The sequence below is a fragment of the Petaurus breviceps genome, unplaced genomic scaffold, assembly GCF_028583685.1.
Source record: "Petaurus breviceps papuanus isolate PSGF00001 unplaced genomic scaffold, PetGlider_PUasm1.0 673, whole genome shotgun sequence".
In the NCBI taxonomy this organism is placed as follows: Eukaryota; Metazoa; Chordata; class Mammalia; order Diprotodontia; family Petauridae; genus Petaurus; species Petaurus breviceps.
The window spans coordinates 627606-641120 of NW_027186448.1; the positions used below are offsets into that span (position 1 = coordinate 627606).

At 39.0% G+C, this 13515-nt stretch overlaps 1 protein-coding gene across 1 annotated transcript in view; it reads left to right on the forward strand.

Annotated features, from left to right (window-relative positions):
• DNAH2 (dynein axonemal heavy chain 2) overlaps positions 1-13515 on the forward strand; it is a 132965-nt gene that overhangs the window by 16299 nt on the left and 103151 nt on the right. The window contains exons 7-8 of the mRNA XM_069104179.1: positions 7869-8060; positions 11150-11355. Coding sequence (XP_068960280.1) covers positions 7869-8060; positions 11150-11355 — 398 coding nt within the window. The remainder of the gene's footprint in view (positions 1-7868; positions 8061-11149; positions 11356-13515) is intronic.

Sequence of the window (13515 nt, forward strand, 5' to 3'; positions counted from 1 at the left end):
CTTCTTCTTCTTCTTCTTCTTCTTCTTCTTCTTCTTCTTCTTCTTCTTCTTCTTCTTCTTCTTCTTCTTCTTCTTCTTCTTCTTCTTCTTCTTCTTCTTCTCCTTCTCCTTCTCCTCCTCCTCCTCCTCCTCCTCCTCTTTTCAAAGCAATTGGGGTTAAGTAAATTGCTCAAGGTTACACAGGTTACAAGGTTACACTTGTTTCTGGGTGTGGTGCTAAGTATCTGAGCCTGGACTTGATCCCAGGTCATCCCGACTCTGGGGCTGGTGCTCTTACTCACTGTGCTATCTGGCCGCCCCCCCTTCTTTTTTTTTTTTTGGTCTTTATTAATTTGTTTGTTTACTTTGAGTTTACAAGATTCAGTTTCCCACTTCTTTGAGTTTCAAATTTTCTTCCCTCCCCTTCCCCCCCATAGCGGCATACAATCAGGTATAGGATCTGCAGATATTTTCACATTAGACATTGGTCAGGTTATAAAGAAGGATTATATCAGATGGAATGAACAATGGGAAAGAGGAAGCAAAACCAAACAAGAAAAAGAAAGAGAGCAAGTAATTTGCTTCAATCTGCATTCAAACTCTTTTCTTTCTAGTTCTTTCTCTGAATGTAGATGTCTCTCTCCATCATGAGTCTTTTGGAGTTTACTTATAGCCCTGCATTTCTGAGAAGAGTCCAGTCTATCAAAGCTGGTTGTCACACATACATTGTATCTGTAATTGCATACAAATTTTTTCTGATTCTGCTCTTATCACTCAAATCAGTTCGTATAAGCCTCTCCAGGTAAATATGAAGTCCATCTGCTCTTTGTTTCTTATGGCACAATAGTATTCTATTACATTAATATACCATAACTTGTTTAGCCATCTCCCAATTGATGGACATCCCCTTAATTTCCAATTCTTTGCCACTACAAAAAGCTCTACTATAAATATTTTTGTACATATGGATCTTCCTCCCACTTCTATGATCTCTTTGGGATACAACCCTAGAAGTATTGCTGGGTCAAAGGATATGAAATTACTTATAGCCCATTGGGCATAGTTCCAGATTGCTCTCCAAATGGTTGGGTCAGTTCACAACTCCACCAGCAATGTATTAGTGTTCCAATTTTTCCACATCCTCTCCAGCATTTATCATTTTCCTATTTTGTTGTGTTAGCCAATCTGACTAGTGAGATGTGGTACCTCAGAGTTGTTTTAATTTGCATTTCTCTAATCAATAGTGATTTAGAGCATTTTTTCATATGCTTATAGATATCTTTAATTTCTTCCTCTGAGAACTGCCTGTTCATATCCTTTGACCATTTATCTATTGGGGAATGACTTGTGTTCCTATAGATTTGACTCAGTTCTCTATATATTTTAGAAATGAGACCTTTATCAGAGACATGGGTTGTAAAAATTCTTTCCCAATTTCCCACTTCCCTCATAATCTTGGTTACATTGGCTTTGTTTGTACAGAAGCTTTTCAATTTCATGTAATCAAAGTTATCCATTTTGCATTTTATAATGCTCTCTAATTCTTGTTTGGCCATGAAGTCTTCCCCTTTTCATAAATATGACAGGTAAACTATTCCTTGCTTTCCCAGATTGCTTACAGTATCATCCATTATATCTAGATCATGTACCCATTTAGACTTAATTTTGGTATACAGTGTTAGATAATGGTTTATGCCCAGTTTCTGCCATACTATATTCCAGTTTTCCCAGAAGTTTTTGTCAGATAGTGCGTTCTTATCCCCAAAACTGGGGTCTTTGGGTTTATCAAAGAGTAGAATATTATAATCATTGACTGCTGAGTCTCATGTACCCAATCTATTCCATTGATCCACTGCTCTATTCCTCAGCCAGTACCAAGTCGTTTTGATGACTGCTGCTTTATAATACAGATTAAAGTCTGGTATAGCTAGGCCACCTTCCCTAGCATTTCTTTTCATTAATTCTCTTGATATTCTGGACCTTTTGTTCTTCCAAATGAATTTTGTTACTATTTTTTCTAGTTCTATAAATTAATTTTTTTGGTAAATTAATTGGCATGGCACTAAATATGTAATTTAGGTAAAATTGTCATTTTTATTATATTAGCTCAACCCAGCCATGAGCAATTGACATTTTTCCAATTAGTTAGATCTGACTTTATTTGTGTGAAAAGTGTTTTGTAGTTATAGTTATACAGGTCCTGGATTTGTTTTAGTAGGTAGATTCCCAAATATTTTATAATGTCTACAGTAACTTTAAATGGGATTTCTCTTTCTATCTCTTGCTGTTGGATTTCATTACAAATATACAGGAATGCTGAGGATTTATGTGGGTTTATTTTATATCCTGCAACTTTGCCAAATTTATTTATTGTCTCAAGTAGTTTTTTACTTGATTCTTTAGGATTCTCTAAGTATATCATCATATCATCTGCAAAGAGTGATAACTTGATCTCTTCTTTGCCTAATTTCATTCCTTTGATTTCTTTTTCTACTCTAATTGCTATTGCTAACATTTCTAGTACTAGAGCGAATAAGAGGGGTGATAGTGGACACCTTCGTTTCACCCCTGATCTTATTGGAAATGCTTCTAGTTTACCCTCATTACATATAATACTTGCTGATGGCTTTAAATAGATGCTACTTATTATTTTAAGGAAGGCTCCATTTATTCCTATACTTTCTAGTGTTTTTAATAGGAATGGATGTTGTACTTTGTCAAAAGCCTTTTCTGCATCTATTAAGATAATCATGTGGTTTCTGCTAGTTTTATTATTTATTTATAATATTATATATTATAAATAAATAAATTTTATTTATATATAATTGATATGATCAATTATACTGATGGTTTTCCTAATATTAAACCATTCTTGCATTCCTGGAATAAATCCTATCTGATCAGAGTGTATTATTCTTGTGATAAGTTGCTGTACTCTTTTGGCTAATATTTTATTTAAAATTTTTGTATCTATATTCATGAGGGAAATTGGTCTATAATTTTCTTTTTCCATTTTATCTCTTCCTGATTTAGGTATCAGTACCATATTTGTGTCATAAAAAGAATTTGGTAGGACTCCTTCTTCACTAATTTTCCCCAATAATTTGTAGAGTATTGGAATCAATTGTTCTTTAAATGTTTGATAGAATTCGCTAGTCTGGCCCTGGAGATTTTTTCCTAGGGAGTTCACTGATGACTTGTTCAATTTCTTTTTCTGAGATGGGGTTATTTAAGTAATTTACTTCCTCTTCAGTTAATCTGGGCAGCTTATATTTTTGTAAATATTCATCTATTTCACTAAGATTGTCAAATTTATGTACATATAATTTGGCAAAATAATTCCTAATTATTGTTTTAATTTCCTCTTCATTGGAGGTAGATTCACCCTTTTCATTTTTGATACTCATAATTTGGTTTTCTTCTTTCTTTTTTTTAATAATATTGGCTAAGGGTCTATCAATTTTATTGTCTTTTTCATAAAACCAGCTCTTAGTTTTATTTATTAATTCAATAGTTTTCTTAATTTCAATTTTATTAATCTCTCCTTTGGTTTTCATTATTTCTAATTAATATTTAATTGCTGATTTTCCATTTGTTCTTTTTCTAGCTTTTTCAATTGCATGCCCAATTCATTGACCTCCCTTTTCTCTAATTTATTCATGTATGCACTCAGGGATGTAAAACTTCCCCTAAGAACCTCCTTTGCTGCATTCCACAAATTTTGGTATGTTGTCTCATTATTGTCATTCTCTTGAATTAAGTTACTGATTGTTTCTATAATTTCTTGCTTGACCCACTCATTCTTTAGGATTAAATTGTTTAGTTTCCAATTAGTTTTTACTCTATCCATGGCCCTTTGCATTTAATATTTCTGCCTTTCTGCACTGAATTGTGAGGTTTTTATGTCCTAGTACATGGTCGATTTTTGTGTATGTGCCATGTACCACTGAGAAGAAGGTATATTCCTTTTTATCCCCATTCAGTTTTCTCCAGAGATCTATCATACCTACCCTCTCTAAGATTCTATTCACCTCCTTAACTTCTTTCTTGTTTATTTTGAGGTTGGATTTATCAAGTTCAGAGAGGGGGAGATTAAGGTCTCCCACTAGTATAGTTTTACTATATATTTCTTCCTCTAATTCCCTTACCTTCTCTTCTAGGAATCTGGATGCTATACCACTTGGTGCATATATGTTAAGTAATGATATTGGTTCATTCTTGATGGTGCGTTTTAGCAGGATATAGTTTCCATTCTTATCTCTTTTAATTAGGTCAATTTTTGCTTTTGCTTTATCTGAGATAAGGATTGCTACCCCTGCTTTTTTTTACTTTAGCTGAGGCATGATATATTTTATTCCAGCCTTTTACTTTTACCCTGTGTGTATCCCTCTGTTTCAGATGTGTTTCTTGTAAACAGCATATTGTAGGATTATGGTTTTTAATCCATTCTGCTATCCTCCTCTGTTTTATGGGAGAGTTCATCCCATTCACATTCACGGTTACTATCTGTCTCTTTCCCTCCATCCAATTCCCTCCCCTGTTTATGCTTTTATTTTTCTCCCCTTCTCCCTTCCCCTCCTTAAGAGTTTTCCTTTTGACTACCACCTCCCTCAGTATTCCCTTCTTATCAGTCCCCTTCCTTTCCCTCCCCTTCCCCCTTACTTCTTTCCTTTCTTCTAACCCCTCTCCTTTCTTAGCCCTTCCCCCCTCCTACTGCCTGTAGCATATGATAGATTTTTATACTTAATGTAGTATGTTATTTCTTCTTCGAACCAAGATTGACAGGAACAGATCTCATGCAAGGCTCCTCTCCCTTGCCTCTTTCCCTCTATACGTTTTGTGTCACTTCTCAATAGAGTCCTATGGTTAACTGGTTGTGTTATTCCCTCCTTGCACCAGAACCAATGAGGGTTCATTGGTTCATAGCTCATATAATGCTTATCTCCCTCCCTTCTTTCCCTCTACTATATTGTTTTTATGCCTCTTTGTGTGGCATAATTTACCCTTTTCTGCTTCATTCTTTCCTCTTCTTCCATTGCAGTGCCTTTGTAGCCCTTAATAAGGTTTTTTAAATTGTCATTTTGTATAATTTAAACCCCTATACTCTACTTGTCTATAAACAGTTTGCTCTTATTAAATAACAGGGTGTGTGTGTGTGTGTGTGTGTGTGTGTGTGTGTGTGTGTGTATTTTCCTTCTTTACCTTTCTATGTCTCTCTTGCATCTCGTAATTGGAGGCTGAATTTTTCATTGAGCTCTGGCTTTTTCATCAGGAAGGTCTGGAAACCTCTTATATTGTTGAATGACCATCTCCTTGCCTGGAAGAATATGTTCAGTTTCACTGGGTAGGTGATGCTTGGTTGTAACCCGAGCTCTTTTGCCTTGTGAAAAATTGTATTCCATTTCCTCTGCTCTTTCAGTGTAGAGGCTGCCAGATCCTATGCAATCTTCACTGTGGTTCCACAATATTTGAATTGTTTCTTTCTGGCTGCTTATAGTATTTTCTCCTTTACCTGGTAGTTCTGAAGTTTGGTCACAACATTTCACTGACTTTTCAATTTGGGATCTCTTTCAGGAGGTGACCAGTGGATTCTCTCGATTTCTATTTTATCCTCTGGTTCTAGTATCTCAGGGCAGTTTTCCTTGATGAGCTCTTGGAAGATGTTGTCCAGGCTCATTTTTTCATCATGATTTTCCGGTAGGCCAATGATTCTCAGATTGTCTCTCCTGGATCTGTTTTCTAGGTCAGTTATTTTTCCATTGAGATATTTTGCCTCTTTTCCTAATTTTTCATTCTTCATGTTTTGTTTGACTAATTCTTGGATCCTCTTAGAGTTATTTGCTTCAATTTTGTTGATTTTAGTTTTTAGCAAATTATTTTCCTCGGTTAGTTTTTGGAGCTCCTTTTCCATATCACACATTTTTCTTTTTAAGGAGCTGTTTTCTTCATTGTAATGTTTTCCTAATTTTGCAATTTTGATTTTAAAAGAATTATTCATTTTATCTTCTATCTTTCTAATTTGGTTTTCAAAGTTCCTTTTGAGCTCATCTAGGAATGCTTTCTGTGCTTGAGACCAGTTCCCTGTTGAGGCTTCAGCTGTGAGTGTGGAGTCAACACTGTCTCCCTCTGAATTTGGTTCCTCCCTCATACAATAGTAGGACTCCATAGTCTCTGTCTTTGCAGTCTGCTTTTACCAATTTTGAGGCAGGGTCCTAGCCATGCCCTTCCTCTAGGGTTCCCAAGCCTTTACTGTTTAAGGTTTTGACCTGGGGGCAATAATTACTATGTTTTCAGGGTCAGAGGTGGGGATTGGAGCAGCCAGTGTTCACTCTGCCATCCTAGTTCCTTGAGGTCCAGATAGGGGCTTTTTAAATTTCTAGGCTGTGGATTTATAGTCCCAGGAGTAGCTGCTTCCCCTGCCAGGGGCCCTGCATTTGACTCTTACCCTGTTCCCTCCAGTCCCAGCCCTGTGGTTATAGGCCTGGCAGTGGCCCTTGTGGTTGGTGGGTCAACTTATCCCACGTTGATCAGGCCTCTTTGCGCCATGGTATCATCTTCCAGGCCTCTCTCCATTCTAATTTTTAAGGAATTATTTTCTTCAGTGAGCTTTTGGACCTCCTTGTCCATCTGGCCAATTTTGCTTTTTAAAGCATTCTTCTCCTCATTGACTTTTTGGAACTCTTGCTATTTGGGTTAGTCTATTTTTTAAGGTGTTTTCGGTTTTTTTTTGGAGGGGGGAAGGTAGGGCAATTGGGGTTAAGTGGCTTGCCCAAGGCCACATGGCTAGTTTTGTGTTAAGTATCTGAGGCCAGATTTGAGCTCAGGTCCTCCTTATTCCAGGGCCGGTGCTCTATTCACTGCACCACTTAGCTGCCCCTAGGTAAGGTGTTGTTTTCTTTAGTATTTCTTTGGATCTCCTTTAGTGGGTCTCCTTTAACAAGCTGTTGACTCGTTTTCATGATTTTCTTGCATCACTATCATTTCTTTTCCCAATTTTTCCTCTTCTTCTCTTACTTGATTTTCAAAATCCTTTTTGAGCTCCTCCATGACCTGCAATCAACTCATATTTTTCTTGGAGGCTTTGGATTTGACTTTGTTGTCTTTTTGTGGTTGTATGTTTTGATCTTCTTTGTTACCAAAGTAAGATTCTATAGTCTGATTTTTTTATACCATTTGCTCACATTCCTGGGCTTTATGATTATGATTTTTGTGAGTTTTATTTTTATCTTGCTACTTTGTTTTTTATTTTTTGTTTCAATTAATTTTTAGTTGAATCTCTAGGATTCTCTACGTAGATGATATCATCTGCAAAAAATGATAGTTTTGCTTCTTCTTTGCCTATACTTATGAGCCAAATGACGTAGAGGAATGAAGTGCATCTGAAGGGAGGAGAGGTTGATGAGCGATGATGGCTTTATCCCTTGGGGTTTGTGTGCGTGTGCATGTGTGTGTGTACACATATACATATATATGAAGAGAAAGAGAGACAGACAGGCCGACAGTGGGAGACAGAGAGAGAGGCTGTTGGGCAAAATGTATTGGGGATTGGATAGCTGGTAGTGAGACTATTGTGTGCAGAGTCTGGAACAGAGAGGAAATAGGAACACAGCCTCTCCCTAGGGTACTTGCTCTAATAGAGATTATAGGGTACATATTTATGAGAAAAGATATAATACTCTCAGAGAACATATAAACTAGGGAAAATACAGTGCAAGCAATAGGCAGAAATTCTGAGGAGAGAGAGCATTATAGGGTGATTGATACTGGGTTAGGTAGATCAAGATGGATAATCACAGAGATGGCAAGTTAGGATGGGGACCCAATGAGATGAAGAGCCCTAGTTCTAATGTGTTCCCTGATGATTAACTCAGCATTTTTTTCACCTGTAGGATGGTTCCCAGCAAGCACAGTCCAACCTGACCTTCTTGTCAATTCTGAAGGAGCCCTATCAGGAACTGGCAGTTCTGCGGCCTAAGGACATCCCTAGTAAATTCCCTTTACTGCTCAGTCTCATCCGCATCATCTGGGTCAATTCTCCTTTCTATAATACTCGTGAGAGGCTCACCTCCCTCTTCCGGAAGGTCTGTGTTATGAGGATGGGTTTATTGTTTCTATAGTTTACTAAGACTTGTTCACTAAGTTCAGTCAGCCAAAGATGATCTAAGGCTCAGAGGGGACCTCAAGGGTACTGAAGGGTAGTCAGAAAAGCAAGGCCATCCCTACTCTTAAGAAGCTTGCATTTTAGTAGGGGTAAACAATATATGTAGGAGGTTTTAGCTACAAGTCATATAGAAAGCCCCAATGGTCCATAGGGTACAGTGGCAAAGCATGTATCATTTCCATTGGTAAAACCATATTCGTCCCTGATGAACCATTTGACAGTGGCAAGGATTTGATGGCTAGAACTTTTTTTGTCCTGTGTCTTTAATAGTGGTATCTTCTAAGCCACAGCACCTGCAGCTTGTATATTCACAAGAGTTATTTCCCTTGGTGATGGCTCTGGGATGTTGTCAATCCTGAAGGAGCCCTGAGGGAAGCAGGGCCTATAATCTGGTTGGAGGTGTGTGCTGCTATTTCCAGGGTTCTCAGGCTTACGTGTCATATTATGTGGTGTAGTAGATAGAGTGCTAGGCCTGGCATCAAGAAGACCTGAATTCATATCCAGCCTCAGATACTTACTAGCTTTGTGACCCAAGACAAGTCATTTAAACAGTGTCCTCAACTGTAAAATGGGGACAATAGTATTACCTGCTTCTCAGAGTCATTGTGAGGATCACATGAGACATTTGAAAAACACAAGGCCAGACAGAACATTTAAGTTTTCAAAAATTATTCTCTGCCTCAGGCCCCAAAGAGGTAGGTACCTGCGCTGAATTCTTTGTGTTTGGAGGAATGAGGTCTTAGGAAGGAGGATTTTCAGATGGGAGGTTCTGATAGGAAGGATTAGAATTATGGAGGACCTGCTGTCTTCTTTCTCCTTGTGCTGGGATTTAATTCAACAAACATTTACCTAGCATTTACTAAGAATGATGATTCTATATCCACTGAAGCAGGAGGGATTTAAAAATGAAAACTGGACAAGGCCATTTCCTTCAAAGTTGTAGAATCCCTCAAGTAAGGCAGCATTGAGTTACAAAGGAGCCAGCTGGGCAGTGGTTATGGATGAGGCTAATGGGTATGTGTGGGGGGTGAATTTGAGAGTTTCATTTAAATAAATTCAATGCAATTAATTTTTATTAAGTGACTACCATCTGCAAGGCATTGGGGATAACAAAATAGTTCTTGCCTTCAAAGTACTTCTATTCTACTGGGGGATATAGCATATCCACAGTGAATTATAACATAAGGCAAGGAATTATGGGGTATATGTAAGGGAGAACTCATCCCTCTAGGCACTTTTGAAGCAGGAGAGGCCATTAACATTTGGGGTAAAGGGTGGAATCAAGAAAGGTTATATACAAAAGGTGGCACCCAAGCTGAGCCTTGAAAGAAGGTAAAGTCTTTGAAAGGTGGAGATGAGAAGAGACTGTGGGCCAGGCCTAGGGGAATGGCTAATACAAATGCACAGAGGCACAAGAGATGGGAAAATTTGGGTAATGACTTAGTAGCCCAGTTTAATGGGAACATAGAATGCATAAATAGGAGTCATACAAAATGAGGCTAGGAAGGGAGTTAGATTCTGAAGATCCTTGTGTTCCAGTCTAAAGCCTTTACATTTTATCCCAAAAGCAGTAGAGAGCCATTAAAAGTTTTTGTACATCAGATCAACATTAACCTTAGAAAAGACTACTCTGATAGATGCATGAAGGACAGATTAGAGATGGAGGGGAGAGGCTAGAATGAGGGACACCAGTTAGGAGACCAGAGTCTTTGTGAGAGATGATAAAGTAGTTAGAGCCAACGGGCCACCTAAGCCAAAGTATGAAGGTTCATAAACCAATATACAGTACTTAGCTGGGACTGGATTCCCATTAGAGGCAAAGGAAACCATGAGTCAAGTCTGGTGACAAGGAGGAGGACTTGGGGATGTGGTCAGAGTAACTCAAAGAAAGGACTGGGATTATTGGGTGGGGATGGGGAGACTATAGTTTGATGGGTTAAATCTCTGCGTCTTTGCAGATGAGCAATGAGATCATACGTTTGTGCTGCCATGACATCTCCCTGGACCGAATATTTGAAGGCTATGTCAATTCTAGCAAAGATAGTCTACGCAGCTGCATAGCATGCTGTCAAGCCTGGAAAGACCACTACATGCATGCTGTACAATTACATACCCAGTAGGTTATATCACTTTTTCCCTGACCCCTCCATAACCCCAAAGACAGCAGAATCTCTCTTGGACCAATTCTTTATTTTTTAGTTCTTATAGTCACAAATTTCATATCTCTACTTAGTCTTTCTCTTTGGACCCATGAATCTTATTCTCTACTTCCAGCCTCTCTCCAGTAACCCATATCTGTTCCCAGTAACCTCCCTTCTCTCTCTTTCCCTCCATAAATGGACCCCAGAGTTTTGATTATTCATCATTCCTAGAACCCAGATGCATCATTTCCTGTCTCTATTTCTTCCCACTGTAAGCCCTTAGAGTTAACCTCTCTGCTACAGACTCCTGTGCTCCTGCCAATGGATCTAAAACTGTGATACTTGTGTTTTCTGCTTTCCAACTCAGGTTCTCCAACCGGGGCTGGGTCCTGGACCAGACAAGCATATTTGCCCAGGTTGATGCCTTTGTGCAGCGTTGCAAGGACCTTATTGAGGTGTGGAGACTTTGGTTAAGGTGGGGAACCAAAGCCAATGACAGAGTCCTTGTTCAGGAGCCTGAAGAGACAGAGGAGTAGGGACTAATCAATCAACAAGTAGTTATTAAGTGGCTCCTATGTGCCAGGCACTGCATTGTGGCTCCACTCCTTCCCTCTTCAGCCCACCTACAAGCTCTCCATCATCTGGATGTTCCTTCTTCTCTTTAAGCTCTTAAAATCATCATTATCATTGGCCTAATAGGCCTATCCTAGATCTAGTTCTTTATCCTTAATTCCAACCCAGTAACCTATGTCTCTTATTGACTGTATTTACTAGATGCAGTGTATATAGCAAAATCCCCAAGCTTCTAGCTGGGAACTCCTAGGCTAAGAAGGAGGAAGCAGGAGACCAAATGTGAAATCTCTTCTAGGTTTGTGACTGCCAGTACCACTTTGCTCGTTGGGAGGATGGCCAGCAGGAAGATATGCCTTGTTTCTTTGGTGCTGAAGGGCCCCAAATAGCACGTAATTTGATGGAGATTGAGGACATCTTCCATAAGAATCTGCACATGCTACGGGCTGTTCGTGGGGGCATCCTAGATGTTAAGAACACATCTTGGCATGAGGATTATAATAGGTAGGGAGAACCAAAGGGTGAAGCCAAGGAAGGGGGCAGAAGGAGGGCTGAATAGAAATCGAAAAGTGAATAGAAGAATAGAAGGTGACAGGATCAGGGAGGGTGATATCTGATGCATATCTTTAAGAGTGAGATTTGGACTAGGAAGAAAAATATGCAAATAATTAGTAGGTGGAGAAAACCCAAGAGAGATGAGACAGTGGTCATCTAGATGCCCTCACTGAGTTCAAGACATTTGGAAAAACTACATCCCATCTTGCTGAAAGGGATTGGCACGAATGATTGTTGAGCTGCCATCAGTGATCTTTGAAAGGTGTTGAAGAATGGGAAAGGTGCCACAAGATTGGAGAAGGGCAGATGTGTCGATTTTCAAAAAAAAGAGGGTAAAACAAACCAGTCAGCTTGAGTGGGAAAATTCTTTAGCATGTAATTAAAGGAACAGTTTATAAATACTTAGAAAGGAATGTAGTGATCCCTGAAAGCCTGTTCTTCAAGACCAGGGACATGCCACATTAACCTCATGTCTGCAGGGTAGCAAGACCCACAGATTAGGAACATGCTATAGTTATGGTATATTTTATATTTCAATAAAGTTTCTCGTGCTAGCCTTATGGGCAGGATGGAGCAATATTGGCTGGGTGATAGGTGAGATTGGAACTGGTTTGGTCTGGATCCAACTAAGAATGGTTATTCTAAGCTGATGTCACTTGTCATGACATGTATAATGGAGTGTTCTAGGGAATGTGTCCTTAGTCTTATGTTAACTCAACTTTTTAATCAATGCCTTGTCAACTTTCCAGGCAGTATAAAAGGATCAGGTAAATGCCAGAGTCAGAATCATCAAGATATTGACAGCTAGATTGATGGGCTGAATTGAATAAGATGAAATTTAATAAGGAGAAATACAAAATCCTATACTTGGGTTCAAAAAATCAATTTCACAAGTATGGAATAAAGAAGATATGACTGTTTATTAGTTTTGGTGAGAAGGATATGGGAGCCTTATGGGCTCACTTCAAAGTGGTAGTGTGACATGGCAGCCAAAAAACCTAATGCCATTCTAGACTGCATTAAGGGAGGCATAGTGTCCAGAGGTAGGGAAGTGATGTTTTCACCATACTCTGAAATGGTTAGATTGTCACATAACTGAACTCTGCTGAGTTTTGGGCACCACATTTTAGGAAGGAAGTAGACAGACTATAATGTGTATAGAAGAGGGGAACCAGGATAGTGTTAGGACTGGAGAAACATGTCATATGAAGATTGAATGAAAGAACTGGGGGTATTTATTTAGCCCAAAAGAGAAAACTTTGTAGGGGGATATGATAGCTGTCTTCAAGAATTTATAGCCTGTCATGTGGAAAAGGGATTTGATTTATTCTGTTTAGCCCCAAATGTGCCCAGCCCTTCTCCTTCTAGGAGCAATGAGTTGAAGTTTCAAGCAGATGTAGGATTCTTATAGGAAACAAAAAACGACAACTTTGTAACAGAAAGAACTGTCCAAAAGTGGAATGGGCCACTTTAGTAGGTAGTGGATTTCATCAAAAACTAGACAACCACTAGTTAGAGTTATTGTAGAAGAGATTCTTGGTCAGGAATGGGTTGAGTTAGGTATGGTGACCTATGGCATCACAGGAGTCTGACAGAGCCTGGAAGATCTCTTTGAGTTTGGGAGTTCCTAACTGTGATGGATTAAGCCAATTGGGTATCTGTACAAAGTCCAGCATTAATATGATAAACTCAGGGTGGCTAGGTGGCGCAGTGAATAGAGCACCGGCCCTGGAGTTGGGAGGACCTGAGTTCAAATCCAGCCTCAAACACTCGACCCACTTACTAGGCATGTGACTTTGGGCAAGTCACTTAACCCCAATTGCCCTCCAAAAAGGAAAAAAAAAAATATGATAAACTCCAAGGAGTATGGATGAGAGTTCATTGGGTAGATGCACCAGATTGCCCAGTGCATGGTGAACTAGCTCAGAAATGGTTCAAAGCTACCAAAGTCAATCAATGTGGGACCAAGGCCCAGGGGTAGCCTCTGCATGTCCAGCCTGGACAAGCTAGAGAGAACCAGTTTTTAGAAAATTAGAAGGGTAGGATGATGCAGCCTCTGATCTCCCCTTTCACTCTTACTATTCTATGATTTTGTAAAGACAATTCAAG